Source organism: Ranitomeya imitator, chromosome 7 (assembly GCF_032444005.1).
Source record: "Ranitomeya imitator isolate aRanImi1 chromosome 7, aRanImi1.pri, whole genome shotgun sequence".
In the NCBI taxonomy this organism is placed as follows: domain Eukaryota; kingdom Metazoa; phylum Chordata; class Amphibia; order Anura; family Dendrobatidae; genus Ranitomeya; species Ranitomeya imitator.
In genome coordinates this window covers 143,039,100-143,062,651 of record NC_091288.1, presented here as the reverse complement: position 1 = coordinate 143,062,651, position 23,552 = coordinate 143,039,100, and the positions used below count along the sequence as shown (strand labels likewise).

General features: G+C 43.0%; 1 protein-coding gene across 1 annotated transcript in view; it reads left to right on the top strand.

Moving 5' to 3' along the window:
* Nucleotides 1-23,552, top strand: part of LOC138644939 (double zinc ribbon and ankyrin repeat-containing protein 1-like) — a 161,141-nt gene that overhangs the window by 79,283 nt on the left and 58,306 nt on the right. Inside the window, exons 15-18 of the mRNA XM_069733874.1 lie at nt 3,749-3,852; nt 11,946-12,020; nt 14,589-14,688; nt 19,351-19,448. Of these exons, the coding sequence (XP_069589975.1) occupies nt 3,749-3,852; nt 11,946-12,020; nt 14,589-14,688; nt 19,351-19,448 (377 nt within the window). The remainder of the gene's footprint in view (nt 1-3,748; nt 3,853-11,945; nt 12,021-14,588; nt 14,689-19,350; nt 19,449-23,552) is intronic.

Genomic DNA, 23,552 nt, shown 5'->3' with positions numbered 1-23,552 from the left:
GACCCAGCCGGTTCCTGTACAAATTAGAGATTCTGACCCCACAGTCCCTAGCGGTTCCTACGTGGCCTGGAATAGCTCTAACAGACTAAACAATGGCAGCTTGCACCTATTGAAAGCCGTTGAGCCCTTCACGTTCCTTATAAAGAAACGGAGGACAGAGCAGAGAGCAAATTACCTACAGAAGGGAAAGTGTTAATCCTTCAAATATTGTCCATATATAGAGAGGCTGGCTGTCACGGAGTTACCGCGACAGAGCAGTACCAGAAGACCGCAGCGTCTGATGACTCCTTCGCCGCTGAGAAGAAGCACTTCTCCGGTGTATTAAAAAGAACCTGTCACCTGAATTTGGCGGGACCAGTTTTCGGTCATATGGGTGGATTTTTCAGGTGTTTGATTCACCCTTTCCTTACCGGCTGGCTGCATGCTGGCCGCAATATTGGATTGAAGTTCATTCTCTGTCCTCCGTAGTACACGCCTGCGCAAGGCATGTACTACGGAGGACAGAGAATGAACTTCAATCCAATATTGCGGCCAGCATGCAGCCAGCTGGTAAGGAAAGGGTGAATCAAACACCTGAAAACTCCGCCCATATGACCGAAAACCGGTCCCGCCAAATTCAGGTGACAGGTTCCCTTTAAATGTTTTCCTTCAGCAGGACAGGGGTTAATCGGCCATGTGGAAATCCCTGCTTTCAGCTGTGCTCGGTTAGCCACTCCTCTCTCCTATAAAAGCTAGGCCTTCAGGCCAGATCCTTGTCTGAGATCGCACTTGCTGGATAGACCTGGAGTAGTGGGGAGCTGGTGTCTGACAGCTGGATGAGTTTATTGTGCAACTGTTGCTTGGTTTGTACACTTGGAAATTCCTCATCCTTACCTGCTTTATTTTCTTCCCCCATCCTTCACACCGTGGCGAATACCTCTGTTATTTGTGAGAGTATATTTGTGTGAGTGGAATTTTCTTTTACCCTTGTCTTTGTTCCCCTGTCTGTCTTGTTGGTGTACTGCGGTATACGGTAGCCCCTTTCTTCCCTGGGTGGGGGAAAGGGACAGACGCAGGGCTGCAGTTAGGAGACAGTGAAAGGGTGAAGGCCCCGGCATCCTCACCATCTGAGGTATCCCGGGGGAAAGGGCGAGTTAGGGCGCCCCCTAGTGCTAGGGCCAGGAAAGGAGCCCCTGGTCCCAGTTTTCGCGCCAGTCCTATCATGACATTGGCACTTCACATCATACTATACAGCCAGAAACTAGGACTTACATAAATAATAGAAGAGAACCAGAAAATTAAATATAAAATCAATTTTTATTTAACATATTTAAAATAATAGAGAATCTAGAAAAAAGCAGAGTGCCCATAAATAGGAAGTGATTATTATCTATGGTATACACAGAAGAAAGGTTTTCATATGCTAATATTACAAATACCAAACACAAAATTGTATTATACTGCCTGCCCTTGTATGGGTCTAGATCAAGGTAAGGCAAGTTTCACATTTGCGTTTAAAAACGCAGCGTTAAAAATGCAAACGCAGGTGGTGAAAAACGCATGTAAACGCGTGCAAAAGCTGCGTTTTTTAGACGCATGCATTTTCGTATGCGGTAAAAAAACGCAGCGTTTTGACGCGTTTACATGCGTTTTTTCCTGCGTTTGCGTTTTTGAAACGCATGATGAGAAGTGTGTGACAGCTGCCAATCATCAAAATCAACTAGAAAACCCACTAGAAATAGCTAGGGTTAGGGATAGGATTAGGGTTAGGGTTTGTATCCCTAGGGTTAGGGTTAGGGTTTGGATCCCTTTATCACATTGATGGTGGGGGGTGAGGGTTAGGGTTAGCATTAGGGTTAGGATTAGGGTTAGGGTTTGTATCCCTCGGGTTAGGGTTAGGGTTTGGATCCCTTTATCACCTTGATAGTGGGAGGTTAGGGTTAGGATTAGGGTTAGGATTAGGGTTAGGGTTTGGATCCCTAGGGTTAGGGTTAGGGTTTGGATCCCTTTATCACCTTGATGGTGGGGGGTTAGGGTTAGGATTAGGGTTAGGGTTTGGATCCTTAGGGTTAGGGTTTGGATCCCTTTATCACCTTGATGGTGGGGGGTGGCTTATCAGTGTGTAGACTTGTTTTTTTCTATGGAAACGCATGCGTTTAAAAACGCAACCAAACGCATGTGCTTAAAAACGCATGTGTTTACATAGACAGCAATACGTTTTTTTGCGGCAAAAAACGCCTCTAGAAATTACTACATGTTGCATTTCTGCAACCAAACGCAAGCAGAGAAACGACGCATACGTTTTTAATGTTGAATATAGGGAAAAAAGCGCCAAAAATCGCAAATGTGAAACCAGCCTAAGTTGAACTAATCCTTCATACAGAGTCTATTAGTTCAACTTACCTTGATCTAGACCCATACAAGGGCAGGGAGTCTGATACAATTTTGTGTTGGGTATTTGTAATATTCGCATAGGGAAAGCTTTCATCTGTGTATACCATAGATAATAAGCACTTCCCCCTTCTGGGCACCCTGTTTTTTTATAGATTCTCTATGCATTATTTTAAATGTGTTAAAGGGAACCTGTCACCCCCCCCCCCCCCCCCCCCAGGTGTTTGTAACTATAAGAGCCACCTTGTGCAGCACAAATGCTGCATTCTGACAAGGTGGCTCTTTTAGTTATGATGCCTGCACATGCTGAAATAATCACTTATAAAATGTGCCCCCTCTTACCCTGAAATCGCCAGGGAGGTGGGTCTTTCCTTCCTAATCAGACGCAGCACAGCCATCACTCCGGCCCTTTGTGCGCCGGGCGCCGACTCCTCAGCGTTGTTTGAATCAGTCCCGGAGCCTGTGCTGTGTTGTTAACCCTTGGGCATGCGCAGTGTGAATAAATCAGAAGACACTGCGGGGCGGGGCGGGATGTCTGGCAGGGGGCCGCACAGGCGCAGTCAGCTAGACTGCAAATGAGGACAGAGGACGGGCAGCGCTCACTGTATTTATGTAAGTCTGAGTTTCTGGTTGTATAGAAGGGAAGGAGTGCTGCGATAGAAAGAGATCCCAGAGTGAGTTAAACAAACCACGAAACACAAAATGAGAAGATAAGGTACTTACTGCTAGAAAGTGTGCCTCCTACTTCCTAAACAAAAAACATGATAGGTGTGCAGGGTGAAAAGCATAACCAGCAGAGAGATAAACCCTAGCTGGTCTTTTACTGACTGGAATAAACAACAGCAGTATGTCTGGACATCCAAATGAGAATATCATCAGCAGGAAATGCCAGCAGAGGGAAAGAATATAAAGTCGCACCCGAAAGGTGATAAGGCAGACAAATTAATAAATGAAAACACCTGTTAACCTAAAAAGACTAAAAGAAGGATAACAGACAATAAACATGCAGAGACAAATTGTATCTACCGTGGTTTAGTGGATAGGAAGCCGACCACAAGCTCAAGGGTTTGAACCCATACGCATGACGCTGAGTCGCTGACTTTCTTCTAGCTGACAAGTGGAGTAATTTTTTATGTTATGGATTAAAATACATTAATTCCACTGCTCTATGAAGCCACCATCTGTAGATCAGACTAGTCATGATCTTTAACCTAACGGTTTTGGTGTAGTAGTCTGAGCAGTTTCAGTCTTCGCCTTTGCTTGATAAAATACATAATTGAGTTACATCTATATCATTCATTAAAACTCAGTATAAGCCTTTATGTAGCCAGATAGGAAACATAGGAGTCATATCTTAATAATGCGTGCATCTTTGCAGGCTTTTGGAGGCAGCAGTTGGATCATATCGGCGCTCACCTGCGCTGCTACACTCAGAGTGATTCTGAGTTCAAAGCTCTGATCGGAAAACCTCGGATGGGAAGAGTAAGTAAAAAAATATTACACAGGGCAAATCATTCAGTCACCTAGTAACGTTGTAAATTACAGGTACAATAAATTTGTGCCCTGTGATTCGCGCCAGCGGTCAAGTGATTTTGAGCAACGTGTTATCTTAAAATATCTGATGACCTGGTGCTCAAGTCATTAGGCTGCTGAAGCCAGTCCCAGGGAACTTCATGCTATGACAGATCACTTTTCTCCATATAATCAGTGTGACAGAGCTATTCTAGTGTCATTTCATCCTTCTCCGCCAGTCAGAAGCTCTGTAAACGACCAAGTCACAAAACCTGCTGCTCTTTTCTGCTCCTAAGTTTTGGATTGTGATCATTTTCTTATCTGATAACCGGTTAGAATGGATCATTTGTGGTTCCACTAAAACCTTCTCCGTTCCCAAGTTGGACACTTTTGGGGTGTTAGATGTAAATGTTCTCTCTAGTCTACTATATAATTGTCTAAGGGTCACTTCCGTCTATCTGTCTGTCCTTCTGTAACGGTTATTCATTCGCTGATTGGTCTCGCCAGCTGCCTGTCATGGCTGCCGTGACCAATCAGCGACGCGCACAGTCCGGAAGAAAATGGCCGCTCCTTACTCCCCGCACTCACTGCCCGGTGCCCGCATACACCCCTCCAGTCTGCCCTCACACAGGGTTAATAGCAGCGGTAACGGACCGCGTTATGCCGCGGTGTAATGCAGTCCGTTACCGCTGCTATTAACCATGTGTGACCAAGTTTTTTACTATTGACGCAGCCTATGCAGCGCCAATAGTAAAAACATTTAATGTTAAAAATAATAAAAATAAAAAAAATAAAAAATCATTATATACTCACCTACGGCGCCTTTCCCGCTCCTCGCTATGCCTTCTCCTGTACATGATGACACAACTATCAATGAAACAATATACCCTGTAGGCCACGATTAGCCACCTTACTCAGTTGACATCAGTATGGAAACACCTCATCACTAGTGGTAATTACAAACAGCCATGTAGGACTAGGGGTTAATTCCAGGACTGGTCTGTTGGCTATGTGCACACGTAGGGAATGAAGTGCAGAATTTTCTGCACAAAATCCGCATCTCCTGGCAGAATCCGCAGCTGCGGATTTGCCGCGGTTTTTATGTGGATTTTGTGCGGATTTTCTGCAGTTTTTCCCACTGCGGATTTTTATTATGGAAGGGTGCAGAAACGCTGCAGATCCGCACAAAAGAAGTGACATGCAGTTCTTTTAAATCCACAGCATTTCCGCACTGATTTTTCCGCACCATCTGCACAGCTTTTTTTTTTTTAGCCATTGATTTGCATTGTACTGTAAATCACTGTGTGGATCTGCAGCGTTTCTGCGTGGACAAATCCGCTGCGGATCCGCACTAAATCCGCATAGTGTGCACATAGCCTAAGGCCATGTTCACACGTTGCGTTTTTGACTCTGCGGATCTGCAGCAGTATTCCATGTGGTCTACAGTACCATGTAAACCTTTGGAAAACCAAATCCGCTGTACACATGCTGCGGAAAAAAACGCGCAGAAACGCAGCATTGTTTTTTTCCGCAGCATGTGAATTCTGTGTGCGGAACTGCAGAGTTTCTGCACCCATTGACTTGCATTGAGTCGGGCACATCCGCAGCAAAACCGCAGATGTAAAAAAGATCTGCGGGTTAGCTGAGGAGGAAACGCTGCAGTTCGGGAGGGGGGAAGAGAGTGGGCGGAGTGTGAGCGGTGACTGTGCGTGTGTATGTGCGGGCGGGGTCTGCGAACTCTCCGTGCCAGGTTTGCGGGCTGTCTGGGGGTCTGCGGCCTCTCCGTGCCGGGTCTGCGGGCTGTCTGGGTGGTCTTCGGGCTGTCTGGGTGGTCTACGGGCTGTCTGGGTGGTCTACGGGCTGTCCGGGTGGTCTTCGGGCTGTCTGGGTGGTCTGCGGGCTCTCCGTGCCGAGTCTGTGGGCTGTCTGGGGGTCTTCAGGCTCTCCCTGCCAGCTCTGCAGGCTGTCCGGGTGGTCTGCGGGCTGTCCGGGTGGTCTGCGGCCTGTCTGGGAGGTCTGCGGCCTGTCCGGGTGGTCTGCGGGTTGCCCGGGTGGTCTGCGGGCTGTCCGAGTGGTCTGGGGCCTGTCCGGGTGGTATGCAGGATGTCCGGGTGGTCTGCGGGCTGTCCGGGTGGTCTGTGGCCTGTCCGGGTGGTCTGCGGCCTGTCCGGGTGGTCTGCGGGCTGTCCGGGTGGTCTGCGGCCTGTCCAGGGGGTCTGCTGGCTGTCCGGGTGTGTGTGGCACTGTGTGTGTGTGTGTGCATGTGTGTGTGCAGGCATCGTCCAATGGGACTACAAGTCCCATCGGGCTATGCCTGCTACAGTGACAGTGAGTGACACATTAGCCAATGATGGGACAGTAGTAGTCCCATCATCCGGCTAATGTGTTGAATGTATAAACAAACCCACAAACATACAACATACATACTACATACATACAACATACATACTGCATACATACAACATAATACATATATACAACATGCAACATACTACATACATGCAACACACTACATACATACTACATACATGCAACATACATACAACATACTGCATACATGCAAAATACTACATACATACAACATACTACATACATGCAACATACAGTATAGACCAAAAGTTTGGACACACCTTCTCATTTAAAGATTTTTCTGTATTTTCATGACTATGAAAATTGTACATTCACACTGAAGGCATCAAAACTATGAATTAACACATGTGGAATTATAAACTTAACAAAAAAGTGTGAAACAACTGAAATTATGTCTTATATTCTAGGTTCTTCAAAGCAGCCACCTTTTGCTTTGATGACTGCTTTGCACACTCTTGGCATTCTCTTGATGAGCTTCAAGAGGTAGTCACTGGAAATGGTTTTCACTTCACAGGGGTGCCCTGTCAGGTTTAATAAGTGGGATTTCTTGCCTTATAAATTGTGTTGGGACCATCAGTTGTGTTGTGCAGAAGTCTTGTGGATACACAGCTGATAGTCCTACTGAATAGACGGTTAGAATTTGTATTATGGCAAGAAAAAAGCAGCTAAGTAAAGAAAAACGAGTGTCCATAATTACTTTAAGAAATGAAGGTCGGTCAGTCCGAAAAATTGGGAAAACTTTGAAAGTGTCCCCAAGTGCAGTGGCAAAAACCATCAAGAGCTACAAAGAAACTGGCTCACATGAGGACTGCCCAAGGAAAGGAAGACCAAGAGTCATCTCTGCTTCTGAGGATAAGTTAATTCAAGTCACCAGCCTCAGAAATCGCAGGTTAACAGCAGCTCAGATTTGAAACCAGGTCAATGCCACACAGAGTTCTAGCAGCAGACACATCTCTACAACAACTGTTAAGAGGAGACTTTGTGCAGCAGGCCCTCATGGTAAAATAGCTTCTAGGAAACCACTGCTAAGGACAGGCAACAAGCAGAAGAGACTTGTTTGGGCTAAAGAACACAAGGAATGGACATTAGACCAGTGGAAATCTGTGCTTTGGTCTGATGAGTCCAAATTTGAGATCTTTGGTTCCAACCACCGTATCTTTGTGCAACACAGAAAAGGTGAACGGATGGACTCTACATGCCTGGTTCCCACCGTGAAGCATGGAGAAGGAGGTGTGATGGTGTGGGGGTGCTTTGCTGGTGACACTGTTGAGGATTTATTCAAAATTGAAGGTATACTGAACCAGCATGGCTACCACAGCATCTTGCAGCAGCATGCTATTCCATCCGGTTTACGTTTAGTTGGACCATCATTTATTTTTCAACAGGACAATGATCCCAAACACACCTCCAGGCAGTGTAAGGGCTATTTGACCAAGAAGGGGAGTGATGTGATGCTACGCCAGATGACCTGGCCGCCATAGTCACCAGACCTGAACCCAATCGAGATGGTTTGGGGTGAGCTGGACCGCAGAGTGAAGGCAAAAGGTCCAACAAGTGCTAAGCATCTCTGGGAACTCCTTCAAGATTGTTGGAAGACCATTCCCTGTGACTACCTCTTGAAGCTGATCAAGAGAATGCCAAGAGTGTGCAAAGCAGTCATCAAAGCGAAAGGTGGCTACTTTGAAGAACCTAAATATAAGACATAATTTCAGTTGTTTGCAAAATATGAGTACAAAGGTACTAACAGACCACTATAGCACAAAAGTATGATAAAATCAATAAAGTTTATTGAAACACAGTTTAAAACTGTACAAAATACCATATGAGGATGTCAGAAGACTCAAACAAAGTTCCATATTGAGCAGCGGAAGCATACTTATACATCTCATAGAAAGCATTTAAATGATATATCTATCACAGTGTTGGCCCTATAAATGGCCCACAAAAACATCCTTTAAGGTCATTATATCATGTGTTATACCCGGATGATGGGAGCTCAATTATAATGGACACCTCGAAAATAGTAAAGAATGAAGAAAGCACGTGATTGGCGAAACGCGCATCGGGGCGTTCCTGCAGCGACATTTAGTATGGGTAAGCATTGACTTCATTCTTTACTATTTTCGAGGTGTCCATTATAATTGAGCTCCCATCATCCGGGTATAACACATGATATAATGACCTTAAAGGATGTTTTTGTGGGCCATTTAAATGCTTTCTATGAGATGTATAAGTATGCTTCCACTGCTCAATATGGAATTTTGTTTGAGTCTTCTGACATCCTCATATGGTATTTTGTACAGTTTTAAACTATGTTTCAATAAACTTTATTGATTTTATCATACTTTTGTGCTATAGTGGTCTGTGAGTACCTTTGTACTCATATTTTGGTAGCAGTATATACTTGTCTACTATTTTCTTGAATTTGTGGTATAGTACTAGGGAAGCAATTATAGCAATGCTTCTGGCTGAGATTGGTTATCTATGCTTTTTGTATCTATATCTTGAGATAATTTCAGTTGTTTCACACTTTTTTGTTAAGTATATAACTCCACATGTGTTAGTTCATAGTTTTGATGCCTTCAGTGTGAATGTACAATTGTCATAATCATGGAAATACAGAAAAATCTTTAAATGAGAAGCTGTGTCCAAACTTTTGGTCTGTACTGTACATACAAGATGCAACATACTACATACATGCAACATATTTCATACATGCAACATGCTACATACATGCAGCATACTACATACATACAACATCTAGACATACAGTACATACAACATAGAGTACATACTCACCATCACTTGTCACTTTGATCCCCGAAGCCAGTGTCACCTGTAAAAAATATTAAAATAATAAACAAACAATATACTCCCTGATCCGCAGAAATCCAATTAAAACGAGTGTCCCACGATGATCTCCCGTGGAGAGCATCGGCATCAGCTGATGCGACCGCTCTCCAGGGGCTCCAGGAATACAATGAAGGTAGGTATCCTCCCACACTGTATTCCTCCGCCACTGTAAAAATAGTCCCTAGTCTCACTTGTGGCACTGCTGTGTGAGAAAGTTCCCACGCAGCAATGCCATAAAGTGAGACCCTCAACTAAGGTAACCTCAGTGATACACAGCAGGAGCCATTGCCTCCTGTCAGTGTGTCACTGAAGGTCTATAGAGCAGTGACATCACCCGATGTCACTATTCTATAGGGGAGATCATCGTGGGACACTCGTTATTAATTGGACTGCGTCGGACAGGGAGTATACGGTTTATTATTTTAAATTTTTTATAGGCGATTGAGTATGGTAAGTATGGTTAAATTAAGAATATTAAAATACTTTTTTCTGGCTGTGTCTTTATTTTTTTTAACTCTTTCACTACTCTAGGATTAATAATGGATAGGCGTCTTATTGACAATAATATACAATAGCAAGGTGACATTAACCTCTTATTACCCCATATCTCAACGCTACTCGGGAGTGGGAAGAGAAGGGCTAAGTGCCGGAATTGGCGCATCTTACAGATGCACCATTTCTGGGGTGGCTGAGGGCTGGTATTTGTAACCCGGGGGGGGGGGGGGCAATATCCATGGCCCCTCTCTAGGCTATGGATATCAGCCCGCAGCTGTCTGCGTAGCCTTTCTGGCTATAAAATATAGGGGGACCCCACGTCAATTTTTTTTTGGGGGGGTCCCCCTATTTTAATAGCCAGTAAAGGCTACGCAGACAGCTGCGGGCTGATATCCATAGACTAGAAGGGCCATGGGTATTACCTCCTACAAATATTGGCCCACGGCCGTCGGCTTTCCCCCTCTGGTGCAGAAAATTGCGCGGGAGCCCACGCCATTTTTTTCCGTTTTTTTTTTTTTTTAAATGGTCAGTAAGAAACATAGGCCTCGCTATTATATATCTATGGGTATAACCATAGATAAATCTATATATCTATAGATGGATAACTATGGATATATCTATAGATGGATAACTATGGCTATATCGATCTATAGATATATTTATAGATACATAGATATATCTATCCATATATCTATCTGGCTACTTTCACACATCAGGTTTTTGCCGTCAGGCACAATCCGGCGAGTTTTGAAAAAACATATCCGTGGTTTTGTTATCCGCCGGATCCGTTTTTTTCTCATAGAGTTATATAAGCGCTGGATAGCGCCTGATGGCCACACGTTTCATCCGTTTTTTTGCCGGATCCGTCAAAAGAAACTGTTTCCGGCAGACGGAGAAAACGTACAGAAAAACTTTTTTTTCTGTCCGGCGAAAAAACGCCCAGCAACGGATCCGACGAAAAACGTATGAAACTGAGATGTGAAATGATTAATCCGGCCTCCGAATCCAGTTTTTCATGCATTTTTTCCATTGAAATCATGCACATTTTCCATTCTCTCTCTCGCTCTCTCTCTCTAAAAGAAAAACAAAAAACGATCAGTTGCATCATTTTTTCACTATTTGCAACGGATCCGTTTTTTAAAAAATTCGCCGGATCCTGCCTGATGGATAGATGTAGATAGATGTATGGATAGTAAGGCTACTTTCACACATCAGTTTGCTTCCGTCAGGCAGGATCGGGCGAATTTTTGAAAAAACGGATTCGTTGCAAATAGTGAAAAACTGATGCAACTGATCCGTTTTTTTTTTTTTTTAGAGAGAGAATGAGAGAGAAGACAGAAAATGTACATGATTTCAATGGAAAAAAATGCATGAAAAAACGGATTCGGAGGCCGGATTCATCATTTCACATCTCAGTTTCATACGTTTTTCGCTGGATCCGTAGCTGCGCGTTTTTTCGCCGGACAGAAAAAACTTTCCTCTGTACGTTTTCTCCGTCCACCAGAAACAATTTCTTTTGATGGATTTGGCAAAAAAACGGATGAAACATGTGGCCATCAGGCGCAATCCGGCGCTAATACAACTCTATGAGAAAAAAAACGGATCCAGCGAAAATAAAATCAGATCAGTTTTTTTCAAAACTCACCAGATTATGCCGGATGGCAAAAACCTGATGTGTGAAAGTAGCCTAACTATCCATATATCTATCTACATCTATCTATCTCATTCCATCTATCTATCTATCTAATATCTATCTATCTATCTATCTATCTATCTAATATCTATCTATCTATCTATCTAATATCTATCTATCTAGTCTATATCTATCTATCTAATATCTATCTAGCTCATTCCTTCTATCTATCTATCTATCTATGTGTGTAATGGAGTGTGGGTTGGACAAATGTAAAAGAGGAGGTTGGACAGAAATGACGTCACAAATCTTTTTTTTTTTTGTTGTTCAATAATACATCTTTATTTAGCTTTCAAAAACGCATACAGAAACGCATCAAAGCCGCGCAAAAAACGCATCAAAACCACGAAAAAAAATGCATAAAAAACGCATCTGCATTTTCTGCCAAGAACTGCGGATTTAGAGCAGAAAAATCCGCAGGCAAATCTGCAACGTGTGCACATAGCCTTAGGGTCATGTTATCTGGATAAGGAACATCTTCGGGGTTTGGTGAATAGCACATAGTAAATTCTACATTTTAGCCGTTTGTTTTGGCCTCGGTTTTATTTTCTTAGATTCTGAACACAGAAGTACAGTTGAGTTATCACATTTTGTTGTAAGATGTTCATGTTTCTATCATTGTTTGGAATGAATGTTGTTTCCTCCATTGCAGATCATCTCCGCCACGATGCACGAGGACGGCTATGAAGTCAGTTTGAGGCTGAATTATGTACTAGTCACAGACAAGGTTAGAAATTAATGTGAATTCTTCCTGGTGAACATTAATGTGATGTTTCTTTCTATATGGACCATACATACAAGACTGATTATTTTATGAGTCTCTAGCAAAAGTAGATATTGTATGTGGAGACAGCAATCATTTCTGATGATCAGTTTTCCTGCTTATTAGGCCTCGCTCACACGAGCGTATAAGACGGCTGAATGCTCTCCAATGTTTTATCAGGCAACACTCGGCCCAATGTTATACTTATAGGGCAGTGCCGACTAGCGATGAGAAAAAAATTGCAGCATACCGCGAGTGCATCGGACCAGGCACACCCGTGCAAGTCTGTGGCTCTATGTCAAACATTAGTCTGGTGTAATCCGTGTGCAGTCCAATCTACGTGGACAGATACAATGGGGAAGATGGAGAAATTAATTTCTCCATCTTCTCCACACCTGTGCTGCAATTCTGTAATGAGAGAGAATTGGATCACACTAAGGTGACACTCGGATCAAACTCTGAGCTGAGTGTCATGAGCATAATCGGGACTATACTCTCGCATGAGAGAACATGCATCCATCTGATCCCGGCCTAAGGGAATGTAGGAAATGCCTGTATACATGAGATCAGTGAGTGGGACTAAAGACACAGATTTATGATCAGTTCTACAGATGATGAGCTTGGTCTGAGGACGCCGTTTACACCCACAGATATTTTGTTAAGATAGAAAGCAATTGTCATCCTCCTTTATTATGATCAATCCTCCAAATCCATCGATATGGGCATTTCGGTCATAAAACTTGAATAAAATGATACCTTGATATCTTAATATGTAAATGAGCTGTTAAGATTTATAGGTGGGACAAAGATCTCCTGAGAATCTGCCTCCAGAGATTGTGTCACTCTGGGTGAAGGAGAAGCAAGTGTACAACACAGGCAGGTATGAGCTAACATCAGCACCACGCTGCAGCAACTGAATGTATTTAACCCCTTAATGTCCATTGACAGACCGAGTCCGTCATTGGACACCTCCCCCCGTTGGGTGCCGGCTCTGGCGATGAGCCCGCACCTTTTCCGGCATATGACAGCTGATCTGAACAGCTGACATGTGCCCGGAACAGCCACGAGTGGAATTGCGATTCACCTGCGGCTGTTAACATGTTAAATGCCGCTGTCAAACTCTGACAGTGGCTTTTAACATGCACGCACAGGAAGCGTGTCATTACCTCCTCCCATCGGTGCCCGTGTCACATGACTGCGGGTCGGCGATGGGTTGACTTGACAACCCGGGGTCAGCAGGAGACCCCTGTGGTTGTCATAGCCGGATAGCTATGAGCGCCGCCCAGTGGTTGGCACACATACGGTAATAAGTGAGGTATTCTGCTACATGATCTGATCTTTGCCTGCATGTAACAGAGCCAATCCGGTTATGGCAGATTCTAGTCTCTCATGGAGACTATTGAAGCATGCCAAAAGTAAAAAAAAATGTTTTTAAAAATATTTAAAAAGTATAAAAGTTCAAATCACCCCCCTTTCGCCCAATTCAAAATAATTTAAAAAAAAAATACAAAATACACATTTGATATTGCCGCGTTCAGAATTGCCCAATCTATCAATGTAAAAAAAGAACTAATCCAATCGGTGAACGGCGTAGCGAGAAAAAAATTGAAACGCCAGAATTACGTTTTCTTGGTCAATGCAACATTGCAATAAAATGCAAAAACAGGCGATCAAAAGATCATATACACACCAAAATGGTATAAATAAAAACATCAGTTCGGCGTGCAAAAAAATAAGCTCTCACCCGGCCTCAGATCCTGAAAAATGGAGACACTACGGGTCTCGGAAAATGGCAATTTTTTTTTTTTACAAACTTTGGAAATTTTGCACAGGCGTGTACTACGGAGGACAGAGAATGAACTTCAATCCAATATTGCGGCCAGCATGCAGCCAGCGGGTAAGGAAAGGGTGAATCAAACACCCGAAAACTCTGCCCATATGACCAAAAACCGGTCCCGCCAAATTCAGGTGACAAGTTCCCTTTAAATTCTCCTGTTCTGTCTAGTGGAGCTGTCTTTGACATATCTTATAAATACAGTTCACAAGCGGCAATCATTGTGAATGGCAGACCAATTTCTATTTGTCATGTCAGTTTCCTGGCAGATAATCCGATACATTTGATATTTACCCTGATTTAGGTTAATTTTGTCCTGATTAGTCACTTCCATGAGTATAATAAATATTATACCAATTGCTGTCCAATGTAATGTAATTTTCATACTCGGGCAAAACAAATTAGATTAAAGACTCTGGAGAAGAAGAAGGGTCATGGATGTTAGATTTTGAGGTGCCCACTCCTCTGCGTCTTTCTTGTAGAAATAGATGTACCCCCAGCACTTACGGCATGGTTATGGGGCAGTCAGGAGAGGATGTTTTCTATGTATGGCTGGCATTAAAGATATTGTTGCCATATGTACATGTTCTGCTACATTGTGGATCACATTTATTGCCTCAGTTGGCTGTTTGGCTTCTGTATGTTTCTATATAGCTTTGCTACAAATACTTACAGAAAAAAATGTTAATATCCCAAAGAATGTTGTAACCAGGACACCAATGAAGATCTCTAGCAATCACTTCTTGAGCAACGTGACAGAGGGTCGAGATGACCATGAGGAAACCCAGTCTAGTGTGGGTAAGTCTTATAATATGTCCTTATTTTTGCCTTGACCATATATCTTGTACTGACCCAACCATGCTTCATCCATGAAGAACACTGGGACTGTGACTTTTCCTTCTAAAGTAAATGTTGTGACAGCTCCATACCGTACTGATCATCATTTCTTTATTTGTTTGTTTGCTTCTTTTAGGTGTCAACCAATTTCATTTTTAAAGAGGATATCCGGGACTTTAGAAAAAAGGCATGTGGCTGAATCTCTGGGAGGACCGATCAATGACAGGTAGTTGCTTCTGTTAACAACTACATGCCTTTTTTGTTAAGTCCCGGATGTCCCCTTTAAGGAGGTGATTACATGCCTTACACAGTATGGACCAGCATCCAGCACATACCACACAGTATGTGAGAAGCTTAGCAGCTCTCATGGTGCCGGGAGCTGCCCCATCTTTGTGTGCCACAAGGTGGTAATTGATGGGACAACAGACAGAATACAATGGGTACAGGCAAATAAAAGAAAGCGTGTAACAATGTGGTTATTGACTCGGGAGCTCGCGCCTTTTACATGACATTATTTCTCTAGCAGCACAAATACTGACTTGGGCATGGTGCAGGATAATACTGTTCACGAGAAGCCACATAGTGGAATATGTTACATATGTCCCAGAATTAGGAACACTCAAAGGCTTATGTCCACCGCCACAAAACCAATAGTTTTTTTCTTAAATAAAAAAAGTAAAGCAACTTTGCTGTAGCTCTTCATGACATGTTCCATGGTTTTCTTTTTTCAGCGGCCATGCAAACTATGTGTCTTATTGGTAACAAACTCTGTAGAGTGTAATCCTGAGGTTCTGCGTCTCATCATGTCCTCTATGTGTCCCCCACTTTGTGGTAGAAGTAAAGGACAGATAGAAGAGAATGAATACTGCCATACACATTGGACTAACGTCAATCAGACCCCCCAAACCTGATGGCTTCAGCAGACAGTCTAATGCGGCGGGGGGGGGGGGAGTTGACAGGTGATTTGGGGGAAGACATAGGGATCCGGCATGTCCAATTATCTTTGATCTCCAAAGATGAGCAGCCACCAGAGATGTCTGACAGCGATGCTCTCATATAGAGTGCAGGTATGCTCAGACGTGTAAGCGCTCCTATGTATGAAGGAGTCAGGTAAGATGGCTGCCTGAAAAGAATTGGCCAACGGTCATCTGATGTGTATGGCTACGGTCACACATTCCGTATTTGGTCAGTATTTCACATCAGTATTTGTAAGCCAAAACCAGGAGTGGGTGATAAATGCAGAAGTGGTGACGTGTTTCTATTTCAGCTTTCCCCTCTGTTTGTTCCACTCCTGGTTTTGGCTTACAAATACTGATGTAAAATACTGACCAAATACTGAGCGTGTGACTGTACCCTATCAAGGGTTTATAGGAGTTGTCCATGCTTGTGGTTCAGGTCTGCAGTCATTTTATGTGGCTTCAGACTTGTGAATCCTCACAGCATGCATTGTGCGCACTGTCAGAATTTTCCGGCACTGGGAATGGGTGGGGGCGTGACTGCAAGTATGTGGTTTGCAAACACGCGGTCACGTGCCGACTAGACACGCGCGACCTCACTCGGTACAAATGAATTGAGCAAGTGCGGAGAAATCAAGTCGGATTGTGCCCGGCAGTATGTAGATCACATACCCGCAGTCACATGACTGCTCGCTCCTGGCACCTGCCCTGGGGAATCCTGAAAGAGGACTATTTACTGTGAGAATTCAGAAGTCTGCAGTCACATACTGAGCCCCAAGCTTGCAGAACCCCTTTAAGACTTCAGGATCAGAATATGCAGGCTGCCATCATGGAGGTACATAGTTTGCGATTGGAGCTTTGGGTAGGAATTGGTAAGAAATTTCTAACCAGCATCGTTAACCCACACTAAGTTGCTTTATTTCGTTTTATTTCATATGCTCTGAAAAAAGAAATCAAATAAGCGCAAAACCGTAAAGGGAATCCGTCACCACCAAAACCCACTTTAAACTAAGCACATAGTCAGATACGAGACTTATACCCTATAAATATCAGATCGTTACTGTAGAAATCTGTCGCTCCTTTGTGCAGAAACGCTCTCAAGTCTTGTATGGTGATTGGGGTACTCATGTACCCTTGACTGGGCGGGCACTTTAGTGCACCGTTTTCCTCATGAATTTGGATGCGCCAGCCTCTGTCGGGTGGTGGACACCACTGGTTTACCCAGAGTCAGTGCAGTCTTAGGAGAAATCAGGCAGTTGCACTCACTCACTACTGGAGTTAGGAGAAAAACAGTGAGTGAGCGCAGGCACCAGATGTTACCTGGGCAAGTCACCACTGTCAATCACCAGAAAGGCAGACATGGCTTTAAATAATGCAGCTACGATGGTTACAAAGCTATCTGATCCCGCACAGGATGTTCAATCTACAGTTGTGTAAAAAAGTGTTTGCCCCTTCCTGATTTCCTATTCTTTTTCATGTTTGTCACACTTAAATGTTTCAGATCACCAAACAAATTTAAATATTAGACTAAGATGACACAAGTAACACAAAAAGCATTTTTAAAATGAAAGTCTTTATTTTTAAGGGAAAAAGAAATCCAAACCTACAGGGCCCTGTGTGATTGCCCCTAAACCTAATAACTGGTTGGGCCACCGTTAGCAGCAGCAACTGCAATAAATTTGTTTGCGATAACTGGCAATGAGTCTTTTACAATACTCTGGAGGAATTTCAACCCATGCATCTTTGCAGAATTGTTGTAATTCATCCGAGAGTTTCCGAGCATGAACCGCCTACTTAAGGTCATGCCACAGCATTTAAATCGGATTAAGGTCCGGACTGTAACTAGGCCACTCCAAATTTTGTTTTTTATAAGCCATACCCATACAGAAGTGGACTTGCTGGTGTGTTTTGGATCATTGTCTTGCTGCATAATCCCACATGCATTTCAGCTTGAGGTCACGAACTGATGGCCAGACATTCTCCTTGAAGATTTTTTGGTAGTTCCATGGTTCCATTTTCCACAGCAAGTCTCCCAGATCCTGAAGAATCAAAACAGCCCCACACCATCACACTACCACCACCATATTTTACTGTTGGTATGATGTTCATATTCTGAAATGCTGTGTTACTACTATACCAGATGTAATGGGACATCAACCTTCCAAAAAGTTCAGCTTTTGCCTAGTCAGTCCATAGAGTATTCTCCCAAAAGTCTTGAGGATCATCAAGATGTTTTCTGGCAAAACTGAGATGAGCCTTTATGTTCTTATTGCTCAGCAGTGGTTTTCGTCTTGGAGCTCTGCCATGCAGGCCATTTTTGCCCAGTCACTTTTTATGGTGGAGTCATAAACACTGACCTTAACATGGGCAAGTGAAACCTGCAGTTTTTATGTTGTTGTGGGGTCTTTTGTGACCTCTTGAATGAGTTGTCCCTGCACTTTTTGGGTAATTTTGGTCGGCCGGCTACTCCTGGGAAGGATCACCACTGTTCCATGTTTTCGTCGTTTGTGGATAATGGCTCTCTCAGTAGTTCACTGGAGTCCCAAAGCTTGAGAAATGGCTTTATAATCTTTGCCAGGCTGATAGTTCTCCATTACTTTGTTTCTCATTTGTTCCAGAATTTCTTTGGATTGTGGTATGATGTCTAGCTTTGAGGACCTTTTGGTTTACTTCACGTTGTCAGGCAGGTCCTATTTATGTAATTTCTTTATTGAGAACAGGTGTGGCAGTAATCATGCCCACATATGGCTAGGGTATATGAACTCAGCTTCCCAAAGATGTGATTAACAGCAGTGAATTTATGTTTATTGGGGGTATCACTTTTTCACACAGGGCCCTGTAGGTTTGGATTTCCTTTTTCCTTAATAAGAAAAACCTTCATTTAAAAACGGCATTTTGTGATTACTTGTGTTATCTTTGTCTAATATTTAAATTTGTTTGGTGATCTGAAACAAAATTTAAGTGTGACAAACATGCAAAATACAATACAACTGTACTTAGATTAAAAACACCAAAATTGCATTTACTTTTAATAATTACTATGCCCACATTGCAACCCATTAGCAAGACGACAGATGGGAATGAGGATGACTGCAGGATCAGACTACTGAATGACAGATGGAAGAGAAAAGGAAGTGCAGGATACTTGTGAACTTGTCAGAAGTGTCGGACAGGGCACACATATCTATGGGGCAGTGGAGCGTTGGCCAATAGCTGATGAGGATGTATGGCTTCATTAAGGCTTCAGTATAAAGCCCTGAATATGTACTCAGGAGTACAAATACGTTTTAGACTTTTATGTTATTTTTTATATAGACAAGTGTTCTAGGTGGATTTTCATAATTCATCAACTATTTGTAAAGTACCAAAGTCTTTTGTCCGGCACATTATTGGAGGCTCTTCTACCATTCTGCATATATACTGTAGGTTATATTCAGAGCACCTGTAACGCCACCTATGAAGTGACGGCACCCACAAAATAAGACCTGAGTGGCAGATCACACACCGATGGGTTCTCTTTAGAGTTTATTTCTGGAATTGGGGATCAGTTATTGTTAACTAAAATTTTCCTGACGATTTTACTGGCAATTAACACCTGTGGCTGCCACCACTATCATTATGTACCATCGTAATATATAATAGAATAATACTCGTGTATATCCTGCAGCCAGTGAGGACGGGCTGAGTGCCAGAAGCAACAAAGGAAAAACAAAACAGTCCAAGAGAAAGAGCAGGAAACCTCTTCAGAAAGAAGACCGACTCCCGGTATGTGACAGAATGCAGGAACTAGACAGGGAATGTCCGAATAATATGTTTTCTAACTCTGTGCTGCCTGCTTAGTCCACCATTCAGATTGTTGGGCACTGACCAAGGGCTCAGGACACACTCCCCCACCTAGAAACTACATCATACACTTGTATGGGATGTCAGAGCTTTAGCTTGGCACTGTGTTATCTTCTGGTTGTGTAGTCACGCCAATGATCTATCCATAGTAGGGATTGGGTGGAGAGTAGAGCTGGGGAGGCAGAAGCTTTGGAAGTGCTTTGACACTCCCAGAGCATTTAAGCCTCATTTGCATAAGAATTTAAACAGTGATTTAAGTGTTGCTCTGGGAACATCAGATTGAAAATTGGATGGCATTGTCTTTCAGAGAGTAGCAAAACCATATAAACAGTTTTGGGAATGTGGATCCTGCTGACAGAGTCCCTAGATTCAATGGACTACCTGTTTTAAGGGTTTGGCTCATGTTCCTGTCTTGAGTAAACACCGCTCCTCTACATCCCAGTTGCCTGCTTGCCTGAAGATTGACAGATGAGGCCGGCAGAATGGCTGAGCTGCTGGCCACAACTGTGGCTATCCTAGCAAATACATAGAGAAAAAAAGTATATGCAGAAATCAGGGAACACCAAGAAATAAATATATGAACAAATCTTTATTGTTGGGCAATATACAGTTTAAAATCACTTAAAAGAGTCCCAAACATGGACCAAAAACAACACGATCCAAAATCTAAAGTGTAATACTCTCTGGCCTGATGATATAAGACAGTCAGTGCATCCAGAAAAATCCCTTAAATACATAGCATATGAGTATACAACCTGGTATACAAGGAAATATAACCTATTTGCTACACCTACTGTATATGCTGTCAGCACAAAAGCCTTGTCATGCCACAGAACAATTTCCTAATTAAATATTCACCAAATGTATCATCATGTGGATGGCCCTAGTTAAAAAAAAAAAAACAGCATAGGGAAAAAGAACAGGATTCTCAGTCCTACTCCAGATCATCCAGACGCCCCCCTGTGCAAACAGTCAGGCTAAAGGGGTCCATGGACCCACGCGTATCGACACTAAGTGTGTCTTCCTCAAGGTAAGTATATCTGTGCGCTATCCCTTACTGCAAGCAGAGGCAGCTTTCCTTGTGCGGCATGGGAGAAGTGCCGGGGCTCTAAGGCTTCCAAGTAGAGCGTGCAAGCTGTATAGAACAGCCGCACTCGATATTTTGTTTTTTCATATGCAAATAAAGTAATTTATTATTTTCACCACAGTGGTATTTGCGAAACTGGGGTCACCACAATCATATATCGAGGTACTAGGTAACGTTTCGGCCCCGTTGTGGGCCTTTGTCAAACCTCACTAGAAAACAATAAGGATTTGCACAATGTTACAAATTTGAAAAAAAGGAATATGAAAAATAAAAATAAAAGAACAGGGACACAAAACACAACAAAACAGTGCTATACATAAGCAGCGACTAGTGGTAGTGTAAACCCAATACAGACACTATATGTACAAAATATACTATATGTACAAAATATACAAAGGGTATATATATCAAGCCAATATCTGAAAAGGGAAATTATGCGTATATCTATATTCATAGAGCCAGCATGCAAGTTGGCGTGGTATCAACGAAAGGCATCCAGATTTACGCTTCTGAAAAATTACATACGAGCACTAATAAAAGAGGAAGGGCGACTAACCTTGTTGTAAAAAGAAAAAAGTGGAGGGTACCCCAAAGTAACGAAACAGGTAGTAAGGCAGGATCCAGGCGGAGACTGGAGGGGGGGGGGGAAGGAAAAGAAAGGTATACCATTAAGTAAGATAGGGATATATAGTACGAGAGTAAGGGGCGGGGGAACATGACATAACATACCGTATAATGCAAAAGCGGGAAAAAGAAGGTAGGTCAGGAAAGGGGAAACAAATTCCCAGTATGCGCTGTAAAAGATAAAAAGAGCATGAGTCAGCTGTGGGGAAGACAGGGGGGACACAGCCTAGAAGGGAGCAGCGAATACCTGAGGATCCGGTGTGCTGCGTGCCTGCGGTGATGTGTGGAGCCGTGTAGAACCGTGGGGTTAATAAAGGGGCGGCACAGGAAGTGCAAGGCTGGAGCGAGGGCTGGAGCGCAGGGCCAGACAGATAGGGAGGAGGTTAGGATATGGGGCCGGCGTAAAGAGCGCGACTGCGCACTAGGCAGGATGTAGAGCCGAGGGCTGGAACACAAATATAGCGCGGGGAGGATGGGGCACGCTAGGAAAGGAGCATACGGCGGCGGCGCATGCGCACTTGAGAGAGTCGGGGAGCAACGGCGGCGCGCTGAAGGAAAAAAGACTAGCGCCTGCGCACTAGAGGGTCGGAAGTGGCGGTGCGTTGCCAAACCTGGTATCTATATTAAAGGAGGGGAGCAAGCGTCGTAAGAGTGAAGGGAGCATCAGCGCAGAAGTAAAGCGCTGGGAGACAATAGATGGGCTGGCACCAGTATAGTATGGGAATGAAAGAAAGCCTGGGAGAAAAGGAAATGTGTCAGAGTGTGAAATGATGGGCTATGGGGAATGTGACCGAAGTGGTGGAAGGAAAAATAAGGGGGAAAAAAAGGAGATAAAAATAAAAATAAAAATGAGGACAGAAGGAAGAGAAGGAGAAAAAGGGGGTGAGATCATGGGATGAGTATGATGGATAAACTGAAAAATGAAATAAATAAAAATAAAAATAAATAAGGAAAAAAAATAAAAATAAAAATAAAATAAAATGAAATGAAAGTAAAAATAAAAATAAAATGGGATAAGAATAAAAATAGGGTGTCGACCCAAAGTAGCAAAAGAGAAAAATGAAAGTAGAACGAAAAATAAAATAAACAAATAAAATGAAAATGAAAATAAAGATAAAAATAATAATAAAAATAATAATAATAATAATGAAAAAATAAAGTGAAAATGAAAAAAGATTGAAAAAATAATATATAATAAAAATAAAAATAAAAATATAAAAAAATATTATAAAAATTAAAAATTAAAAAATAAAAATGAAATGACCAAAATTGGGCAATAGGTACTTACCCCAGAAGGATGTGATAAATAGTGAGGGTCAGATGGCCTGAAAGTATTAAGAAAAGATTAGTATGTGGAAGGATAACAACAACGGTAAGTCAGCCCTACCCGCTAAGGACATGCAAGAATAAGCTAGTATAATGGAGTACAAATACTGAATATAGTGAAGACTATGACGCTATAGTAGAGAACCGGAGGGTCAACAGTATACCATCAGCAAACCAAATCAAGTTCACGGTTAAGGCCCTTTGGTGAGAGGGTCTTGAGGGTGTAGATCCAATGTGCTTCCCGTTCCCTCAGCTGTTTGATGTGGTTGCCGCCCCTGCGTGGTCTGTCCACCTGCTCAAGTACTTGGAATCGCAATTGTGAGATGGAGTGGTTGGCGGACACAAAATGGTAGGGGAGAGGAAGCCACGTTTTCTTGCATCTTATAGTTGATTTGTGAGACGCAATCCGATCCCGGATATGCTGTGTTGTCTCACCAACATAAAGAAGTCCACAGGGGCATTTAACTACGTAAATGACATTGTTAGAGTCACATGTGAAAAAACCATTGATTCTAAACTGTTTGCCCGAATGAGGGTGGGTGATTGTGCCAGATTTTATGACATTCGAGCAGCATGCACATCTCAAGCAGGGAAAGGTGCCGTTCCTTTCGGTACTAAGAAAGGTCTGTCTAGGCACTCTAGTAAAGCTACCAATGTCGGCTTTAACCACTTTGTCCCTAATGTTATTCGGCCTACGTTTACACAACAGCGGAGGTGTAGAAAAAGCCTGGATGTGGGGGTATGCTTGTTTAAGGAGAGGCCAGTGCTTGCGAATAGCATCATATACCACGGGCATAACAGGATGGTGAGAATGGACAAACGGGACTCTTTCAGGTCTGGATTGACTATTAGGGGAAACGGAAGGGTTTGTAGCCAACCTTTTCTCTTTATTCAAAAGACTCACAGGGTAATCCCTGGCCATGAACTTTTGTGACATCTCTTCCAGTCGTTCTGGAAGTAGACTGGGTTTTGAGACAATACGTGCTACA